Raw genomic sequence first — 10,382 nt, 5'->3', positions numbered from 1 at the left:
CAAAGCCAACTACATATGAGGAAGAGCCTAAAACCCTTAATCTAAGCTCCTAGGGCCTACCTCATATGTCCTGGTGCTCTTCCCCTGCCATGCCTGTTCAACTACTATGATTGGTGACACCTGGCGGTCCGATATTATGATGACTTATGTATAGTGGGCAACTTTTTTTTGCTTTGGACAGTGTAGAAGAAGGATCAAAACCAGTGACGTAACAATCGCCATAGTGACCCAGGCCACTATGGGGCCCGGGCACAGTGGGGCCTGGCCATGAGCCCACTATAGAGAGCCTATGGCGGGCTCTGCAGGGTCACTCTCCGCTGGGGCTGCAAGTGGCATAACTAGCATACACAGGGTCCCATAAAAAATTGTTGCTATGGGGCCCTGTGATTTCTAGTTACGCCCCTGATCAAAACCCTTCTTGTTTGTTCTTTGCAGATTGTTAACAAATGGGGACATTTTCCTTTACTTCCTTTCACAGAGATGCAACAGGAATTTAGAGGAAATCTCTAGAGGAAGTGGAGGGGAATTCTCCTCTCCTCTACGGATGTCCCCAGAACTGGCGTCATTACTCCTAGAATGAGATCCTAATAGGTTGGACTTGATGGACTAATGTCTTTATTCAACCTCAAATACTATGTAACTATGTATATTGTAAGATTTACCTTTCATTCTGGTGACGTCTCTAAAATTCAGCTTCAGTGATAACGGTCACCGGTACAGATAGAGGGGTGGATCTCTCCAGTTGGAGACAACAATGACAACATGAAAAACTTAACAGAAGGTTTAACCCTTTCCCAAGCGATCACATAAAAAAGTTGCCTCAGGATCAGTGTTTGGGCCAGTGATGTAAGAGGAGGCGGGGCCCGTCGATAGCAGAGGAGGCGGGGGACGAAACAGGAGTCGGGGGCGACCACAGAGGCGAACAGCGCTGAATGCTAAGAGATTTTAGACCCTGCGGAGCCCACTATAGAGAGTCTATGGTGGGCTCTGCAGGGCCACTCTCCGGTGGGCTCTGCAAGTGCCATAACTAGCAATCACGGGGGCCTCATACAAACAAAATTTTGCTATGGGGCCCTGTGATTTCTACTTACGTCCCCTGCTCAGGATATACTTTACCCTTAGAGACACAAGAGGAAGGGAAAGGGATTATTTCTAACGTGAGGGGAATCCCTTCTTAGATAGTTGTCACCAGAATGTGAGAACATTTAAAGGTTTCCCTCACCCCCTGTTCCAGTAACAATAGTAACATTTTGGACTATCTGCCCTGGTGGCAGTAGAGGACACAGACAACTATGCTCTAGGTGGCCTCCTGTGCTGGGGGTCTCCAGGAAAATATCTTTGTTAAAGTGGAACTTCACGGACATTGGACGTGTTGATGTTGTTGTCATCCAGATCATCTTCATAAGTCGGTCCAGTAACAAGGGGACAAAATATGACCCTGGCATGCAGAAGCATCACAATGTCACCCTGCGGTCTTCTATGGTCAGCTGTAGATAAAGATGTCTAGAGCTTATATTTGTTGGGTGTGACTCTGTGTCAGGTTGTGATGTCACACTGAGCTGCTGTGATGATTATGTTATTATTATTACATAGTATTTATATAGCGCCAACAGTTTGCGCTTTACAATATAAGGAAGACATTACAATCGCAATACAATTCAAGACAAGATGGTAAGGAGGGCCCTGCCCCTGAGGGCTTACAATCGAAAAGGGGAGGGGCCAGTGATACATGAGGAGGTAGCTGTGTGGGGATGAATTTTCCCTCTTCTTCCTTTCTCTCAGCACAAATGACTGCAGATAAGCATTAGACTTGTGCGCCGTCAAAAAATGTGTTCTGTTTCGTTCCGGAATATCCGTTATTTCGTATTTCGTAATTCGTGTCCGAAACTCAATTCGGATTCGTACGGAATACGGATTTTCGTTAGTTTCGGCACATTTCCGTAACTTTACGAACATTCGTTATGATGAAATTAAATTTCGTATCCGAATTCCGTATTTCGGATTAAAAAAAACCTACCATCAACTTCAATATAAATGTACTTTGCTTTTTACCTTCAATATAACGAATGTTCGTAACGGAACGAAAATACGTCAACGGAATTTGGTATTTCCTGCCTGTGTATTGTAATGCGACTCTCAGCAGCAGCGGATCCGTATTTCGGATTAAAAAAAAAATCTTGTCATGTTGTTCAACCTCATTTACAGGGGTAATATTAGTTCCCGTTTCAAAGAAATTCGGATCCGAAATTTGTTAACGGAATTTCGTATTTCGGATATAATTCGGAAACTGCAATTCGGATTTCGGATGCTTCCGAATTTACGAATTTCAGGAAAATTCGTACGAATTTTGATTCGTAACGAAACGAAACGCACATCTCTAATAAGCAGGTGACTGGAACATCGGCAGTTTGTGTGTTTGGCGAACACACAAACTGTCAGGGTGCCTTGTGAGCCCTGATTGGCTAAAGCCTTGCACCTGACCAAAATAATTTCTATTTATTTTTTATTAGGGCTGTGGAAATTAAAGATTAATTTCTCGATTAATCGTTAAACTTTTTGATCGATTAAAATTATTTTGATCGCTAATGTGCTGTGCTGTATGTGTATAGGTCATTGCTGTGCTGTATGTGTATAGGTCATTGCTGTGCTGTATGTGTATAGGTCATTGCTGTGCTGTATGTGTATAGGCCATTGCTGTGCTGTATGTGTATAGGCCAATGTAGTTGGATCTGTATGTGCGTTATCATTAATAAATTAATTTTAATCATTACCAGCCCTATTTTTTATTGTTTCCATGTTTATTTTGTTGAGTCGTCGTCGTGGACAACGCTGGACATGGTCATTGACCCTGGATTATGTCGGTGAGTTCCATTCTTTTTTATGATAAAGGAATTTGTCCAAAACCTTTGTTGTGGATTTTTTTTTTTTTTCAATTAAAAAAGATTTTTTTCGAAAAGTCTGTTTTTTTTTTAATTTAAATTTCTTTCAACCTTTATTGAATGGGTAGGGGTGCAAGTACCTCTTACTCATTCACAAGTAAGGGCTGCAGCTGGGTGCACCTTTGTTAAAGGGGTACCCTGATGTGAATAAGCCCCCCACCCTCACAACCAACACCCCAGGGCTTGTGGGGAAGAGGCCCTTGTCCCCATCGGAAGCATGCCCTCAGGACTGGGAGGGTGTTTTTCCCGGGTCGCCCCTGGAAAATTACCATGTCCCTATGCCGATGGGGACAAGGGCCTCTTCACCACAAGCCGTGGCGCGTTGGTTGTGGGGGTGGGGGGCTTATTCACATACGGGGACCCCTTTAATAAAAGGGCACCCAGATGCCGCCCCCCCTTTCTTGTTTTACACTTTATTTTTTTATACTTTGTAAAAAAAAAATTCTTGTCAGTATATATATCAAGCAGTCACTATGAAGGCTTGATAAATTAACTTTTTTATTTATTTTTGGCTATTATTAGGCTGGCTCCAAACTTAGGAACAGCTAATAATAACCATAGAGACTGATCCTGACAGTGTGTCAGAATCAGATCTCACTAAAAGCTCTTTGATCGGCCTAGACGATCAGAAATGATACATTGTATCTCTTGTATCTCTTTGCCTGAGATGTATCACACAGCTTCATAAACATCGGGCCAGTCTATGGAGATGTCACAACAAATAGCAGAGAGGTGAGTCACTCCGCTACCTCTCTGCTATCTTCAGCTGTCAGATACCGGATCGCTATTTAGCGCTCCCGTATTTGCATGTAACGGTTTCATTCTTTCATTAATGAAAGAAATAATCTTTTACAAAAAGCTTAACCACTTCATCAATCAATGCCTCAATACTGACCCATCCATTAATGACTGGTAACCGCCGAGAATCAGCTGTTACCGGCATTACAGAGCCTGATATAACTCGTCACGTACTGTGTACGTCTCCCGTCACGAAGGGGTTAAGGAACATTGTTCATCGTCATTGACGTGGACCTACATCACTGGACGATGTCATCGACCCGTGGATTGCAAACACGTTCAGTGAGAGCGGTTAAAGTCTGGATCTCGCTGCCACAAGAAGTGGTAACAGCAGAGAGTGTGGAATCATTCAAAAAGCTTTTAGTTACCTTCCCCAGAGACGGCAACATACAGGGGTACAGGTAATATACAGGGGTACTTTATCAGGAGTCACAGGGCTGTATTTCATACTTTATTTATAGAGATTCTTTGACAGGCCGGAGGCCTAGAAGTTCCAAATTCCCTCCACAATATCTTCAATCGTCTCTCTCAGAGGGTCGGGTTGTTATCTCTATACTGCAATCAGCTGTTTCCCCCTCCCCCTCTCTGCTCTGCCCCTGAGGGCTTACAATCTATATCGTTGATCTTTATGTTTAATAAATGTGGTTGATAGACAGAGTTTTGTATATTTGTACAGTTCACGTGTATGGATTTTCAACACATCCCTATTGAATATTTATAGTGGGGAAGGGCTCTCCTTATGGGTGGTGCTGTATTTGTTCCGGAGCTAGAACGCTTTAGGTGGGTCGGCTCACACAGTTTGCTTTCTGCAGGGAAAAAGAGCCCCTGTCACAGCTCAAGTCCCCCTATAACTTGTGTGTTTGTATTGTTATTTCATCAACTCTGATACATTGTTACTAAGTGTGTGTGACTGATTCCCGAGGAGGACATCCCTATGGAGGGGGGTCATCTTCTTATGTTCTAATGTCACATGTACATTCATTAACATATAAAATGATGAAAGACGACTCGAGAACTCTCCTATAACTTCTGTTTTTTCTCCTTTTCAGGGTGACTCTGGTGGACCCCTTGTGTGCCGGAGGAACGTAACCTGGACCCGGGCCGGTATTGTGTCCTGGGGCAGCTCTACCTGCAGCACTTCCTCTCCCAGAGTCTACGCCCGCGTCACCGCCCTCAGATCCTGGGAGGAGAGACTGTTGCCTCCAACTAAATATCACTCAACGCACTTCTAATACTCAATAAAGCATATTGTAAATGATTATATGGCTGTGGATTCTCTTATCACCATTCATAATGGACAAAACCATTTCGATTAAACGAGTTCTAGAAATGAGATCGGTAAAATGTTTCAGAGCTTTCAATCACACGAGGCGGTTCGTGAGCCCCGTTCTGTTCCTTTGTGTTTCATCCTCCTGTATCCGTTGGCAAGTGACAGCTACAGGGGGACTATAGGGTTTGGGTGTGTACTATGGTTCCTCCTCGTGTGCGGCACAAGACAATAATAGCTTTAGCAGTAACAGATCCTGATCTGTTTTGCACTACTAACAAAGGAGACAGCAAATAGTACTTTAGCCAAGAAGCCTTGGAAGCTAGTGCGGGAGGATGGGTTATTAGTGCTGGGGATATCAGGATCGGGGATAGGAGTAGTCATAGAACAGACCCCAATGGGGGTGACTGATTATTATCAGGACCCTGGGGACATCCAGGTCATCCTAAATGGCTGTTTTAACATTAATAATCAGACTATGTACCAGTGCCTTGAGGACTGCTCTAATTGTTTCAATGAAGCAGTCATTGAAGGAGCTGAATGATATGGGTTGGACTTGATGGACGTATGTCTTTATTCAACCCCAAATACTATGTAACTATGTAACTATGAATGTAACCGATGAATGTGAGGGGAAGTATGAAGCCACAGATTTAAACCCATGCAACCGATCCTTAACAGCCCACCAATGAAGTGTTGAAGCAAAGGTCTAACCTGGTTCATAATACTATGTGTGTGGCAGGAAGTAGTGATGGGCGTGGTGGGCGTGTTCGCAGCTCCACGTGCCGAGCCCGCCAGGAAGCTGACCAATCACAGGCACTGAGACATTTTCCCGGTCCGCACTTTCTTTATTCAACCCCAAATACTATGTAACTATGTAACTATGAATGTAACCGATGAATGTGAGGGGAAGTATGAAGCCACAGATTTAAACCCATGCAACCGATCCTTAACAGCCCACCAATGAAGTGTTGAAGCAAAGGTCTAACCTGGTTCATAATACTATGTGTGTGGCAGGAAGTAGTGATGGGCGTGGTGGGCGTGTTCGCAGCTCCACGTGCCGAGCCCGCCAGGAAGCTGACCAATCACAGGCACTGAGACATTTTCCCGGTCCGCACTTACAGAGATCGGGAAATGTCTCAGTGCCTGTGATTGGCGCTGTCAGCTTCCTGGCGGGCTCGGCGCATGGAGCTGCGAACACGCCCGAGCCCATCAGGTGGTCATAATGATCTATATCAGGTGGTCAGGTGGTCAATAATAATATATGTGTGTCAACAACTTAATTGATTTTGAGCCATTCTTGTTTACAGGTGTTTTATCCCTATTCGGGGTTGAAGGGAACTATATTAAAACTAATGATAAGAACGTCTTGCCCCTGAAGTACCCGAGAGATGCGGGTTTAATGTTTTGGCCGAGCCCCTCATACTCCACCTGTATATGAAACACAACATTTCACTGAGCTCTCCAATACACAATATTGTATTTGATGTATCAACTGCTACCAACAAATGATGTTGTCACTCGGCCTTCCACACCTGCTATAGTAAAGTGATGCTAGGCAGGGAAGGAGGGAGGATTTTCCGGGAGGAACCATGTCCGGGGGTCAGTAGACATTTTCAGGGCTCCATAGTTCTGCCAATAATGTCTTCATTCATCAAAGTCTGAAAAATGATTTCCTCGGAATCTCCGATAACTTCTTTTCTCCTCTTTAAGGATGACGCTGATGGACTGCTTGTGTGTAAAAGGAATGGGACCTAGCCCCTGGCTTGTATCAAGTCCTGAGACAAATCCTCTCACTCTACATCTGCCCCTACCATCCTCACCCGCATCAGTAAATTCAGAAAATGGGCGGAGCCGACTGTTTCAAGAGCCAGCATTGGTCCTGGGTCTCTTCCTCTATCAGCTTTACAGGTACTTCCATGTTGGAAGCCTCAGGGAAACCTTTCCCTCACACCAGACCATGCCCACCCACAGGCCTCAGGCCTATAGCCTGGGGGGCAGGCTGAACAGCACCAAGCCCTATTCCATGGCTGGTCTCGGCTGGTCTGAGCACATGGCAAATCCCTCCATTATATGTACCCTATCCCAGCATGCACCACTGGCTGAGAGAAACCCAGCGATTGGATGCTGTAGTGTATATAAACTACAATGTCTCTCATTGGCTGTCCCGCAATATGACAGTCACACTCCGCCCAGGGGGGGTACAGGCAATGCCAGACACCTGGAATCAACCAGATAATTGCCACTACAAATCCAGCCAGGCTGATCGTATATATATAATTTCATCGTCCTTCAACTACTCCTGGCCGAGGTTTCCCTTCTGAGACCACTTGTCATTAATAGGTTTTGTCATTCCCATCTCCGTCCTTCCCTAATGGACAATACCACGGACCAATAAGAAGCAAATCTTAAATTCATAGAAAATCCCGGGGTAGACTTCTTTTTGAGTTAAAGGAGAACTATGAGGGGGAGGGGCTTTTCACTCACCTCATAGTTCTAGCCGACCTGTGACAATGAGACTGTCACAGGTCGGCCCAGTAGATCGGGAGGTGTGAGAACACATACCGGCGCTCGCTCACCTCTCGATCCTGTCACGGCTCTCTGCCGTGACAGGGGAGGGGCTGGATTCCCCCCTCCCCGCTCCGATCCTCCAGTGCTGACTGGCAGGGGAGGGGGCGGGTACAGCCTCTAGATAGGCGGAGCCCGCTGTCACTCACGCAGCTGGGTGGATCCCGGCACAATTGTCGGAGTCTGTTTCAGCTGCGGCGTCTCAGCTGTAGCTCCCTATATTAGGGTTGCCACCTTTTCTTCAAGTGAAACCCGAACACTGAATCGACGCGTGGACATTTTTTTGGGAGAATGAGTCGTGGCTTATTCATATATAAAAATTGCCGCCCATTCATATGTAAATATCACAGTTTAAACTATTTTCAGTGGGGGGCCAGTAGCCCCTATCTTCATTTTGGTTGCCTCTGTCTGCCTGACATCTTGTGTCCAGGTTTCTGCTGCCATGAAACCTGGACACAGCATTCAAAACCCGAACTGTCCGGGTGAATCCTGGACAGGTGGCAACCCTACCCTATATACTGAGCTGAGGGTGATGGGACGACGCTAGTTTGTGTCCTCCCGTTACCCTAAGGAGAACTATGGGGAAAAGCCCTGACCCCATAGTTCTCCTTTAAAGGGCTTTGGTCCGGAAGAAAGATGCTGGGTTCCTTCTGTGACGTACGCCCGACCCAGACCTACTGTACGTCAATCCCACGTGACCATACACAAGTCTGAACTAAGCGTGAGCGTCACAAGGACGTGGCGATAGCACTCTCAGCCTCACCCTGCGCAGAGATTTCCCAGCTCGCGGGACCCAATCTCAGCCCAGCAGACTGAGAGCGATCGTCACCAGGGGTTGGCTAACTCCGCAGTTAACCCTTTACCCACCAAACGTTTGCTGCCAACGTGTGTTTTTTAACAGAAACACAGACCGTGCCCGGCGAGTGCTATGAGAATCAAAAACCATTAAACAATGCCACGAGAGCCATCTCTAGCTAGTTGAGCATCTTTTTGTCAGACCTTTAGGAGCCGGCCCCTAGGGCAGGGCTGGGGTTGGAAAGCAGGAGGAGGATGAACCTTTATTTTACACTCTCCCCGCCCAATTCCAAATGATGAAATGGAGCTGATTTTGTAACTCAGGTGTATGACTTTTGGGTGAATGTGGGGTCACCTCCTCTACCAGACCTGCTTGTTTATATTAACTCGTCCACTGGTGATAGCTGAATGCCTGGTGCCATGCCTTTAATTAGGAACAGCTATAAAAGGCTCAGAGAGATATTTTGGACTTCCACTAGGGCTGGGGCAATAAAAGATCACAGGCCAGATAGCAGATCTCTGTTCTGTGGAATGTGGAGGGACCTGGCAAATGGCTTAAAGGAGAACTATGGGGTTAGGGCTTTTCCCCATAGTTCTCCTCAGGGTAACGGGAGGACACAAAACTAGCGTCCTCCCGTCACCCTAGGCTCAGTATATAGGGAGCTACAGCTCGCGGTATACTGAGACGCCACAGCCGGGACGGATCCCGACATCGATGTCGAGATCCGCCCAGCTGCGTGAGTTGACCTGTATGTGCTCTGACTGGGGGACAAAAGAATTCTATTTTTGAACATTTAGACTCAGAGCCCCTTATCGTCACACCTCCCCCCTGTGTGGTGGCATCAGAAGGAATGTAGTGGGGCCTTGTGCACATCTCCTGCCTTGCCAACCTGTTTCATTCGATCCTTGGTCTTAGTGACCCTAAGTGTCCGGCTAGGGGAATTTCATGAGCCACTTTCAATACGTGTCCCCTAAACTGTTTGGGCACAATGAGCTGCCTCCCCGTCAGGGCTGCCTCTTCACCTGCCGTGTGTGTTGGCTGCCGGTAAAGCTTCCCATTGTCCCAGGAAATGTGATCCAACAGCGAGAGAGCGATATCCTTATAGACAAGCAGGACAGTCCAAAGACTGAGTCTGTCTCACGCAGAATGCTCAGTTGTAATGGCCTGGAGTGAAACGAAGTACAAGGAACCACCTCTAAGGAGGCTTCCATCAGACCATAGACCCTTATGGTGAAGCTCACCGAGGGATATTTCCTGGACCTCAGATTCCTTGCCTGAGACCGGAGGTTCCGTAACTTTTCTGATGGAGAAAGAAACTCCTTGCCCTGGACTGCATCCAGAAGCAGACCCAGATAGTCCAGTCTGTGAGTTTGCTCCAACGAAGACTTCTGAAAATTCAGAACCCAGCAAAAGCATTCCAGCATGTGACAGACCTCGTGCTGCAATGCCAGAGCAGGCAGAGCCTTTAGGAGAAGGTCGTCCAACCCAAAAAGTGAACTCCCCGAGATAGTAAGAGAGGTAAGTGGAGCTAGGATCTTGGTAAAGACCCTGGGAGCCGCGCAAAGACCAAAGGGCAGGGCCACCAACTAAAAAAGGTCTCTGCCCAGGACAAAGCAAAGAAATCGCTGCTGAGGAGGGAAAATAGGAACATGAAGGTAGGCATGCTTGACTGTCTACCGACTCCATGTTAAACTTCAGAACCCTCAGGCTCTAATTGAGGACCTTCAGGTCCAAGATAGAGCAAACCCCACCATTCGGCTTGGGAATCGTCCAAAGATTGGAATAAAATGTCAAAAAGCGCTCCTCCTCGGGAAATGCAATGGATGTCCCCTGAAGCGAGTACAGTGTTTCCCCGAAAGTAAGACCTACCCCGAAAATAAGACCTAGTTCAGTGGTAGGTCTTATATTACAGAAATCCCTGATAGCGCTAGATCTTACCTTCGGGGTAGCTGCACATGTAATTACATTTTACATGTGAAGACCGGCCGCAGCTCCCGCCCACCTGCCCGCAGAC

The 10,382-nt window shown here is 46.6% G+C and overlaps 1 protein-coding gene across 1 annotated transcript in view; it reads right to left on the bottom strand.

Annotated features, from left to right (window-relative positions):
- Positions 1 to 9,372: 9,372 nt before the first annotated feature.
- Positions 9,373 to 10,382, bottom strand: part of LOC108796274 (zinc finger protein 3-like) — a 15,377-nt gene continuing 14,367 nt past the window's right edge. Inside the window, exon 8 of the mRNA XM_018567737.1 lies at positions 9,373 to 9,916. Within this exon, the coding sequence (XP_018423239.1) occupies positions 9,373 to 9,916 (544 nt within the window). The remainder of the gene's footprint in view (positions 9,917 to 10,382) is intronic.

Source organism: Nanorana parkeri, unplaced genomic scaffold (genome assembly GCF_000935625.1).
Source record: "Nanorana parkeri isolate BGI_ZX_2015 unplaced genomic scaffold, ASM93562v1 scaffold1088, whole genome shotgun sequence".
In the NCBI taxonomy this organism is placed as follows: Eukaryota; Metazoa; Chordata; class Amphibia; order Anura; family Dicroglossidae; genus Nanorana; species Nanorana parkeri.
Note: the sequence above shows the minus strand (reverse complement) of the source record. Positions and strands in the feature narration are given on the sequence as shown.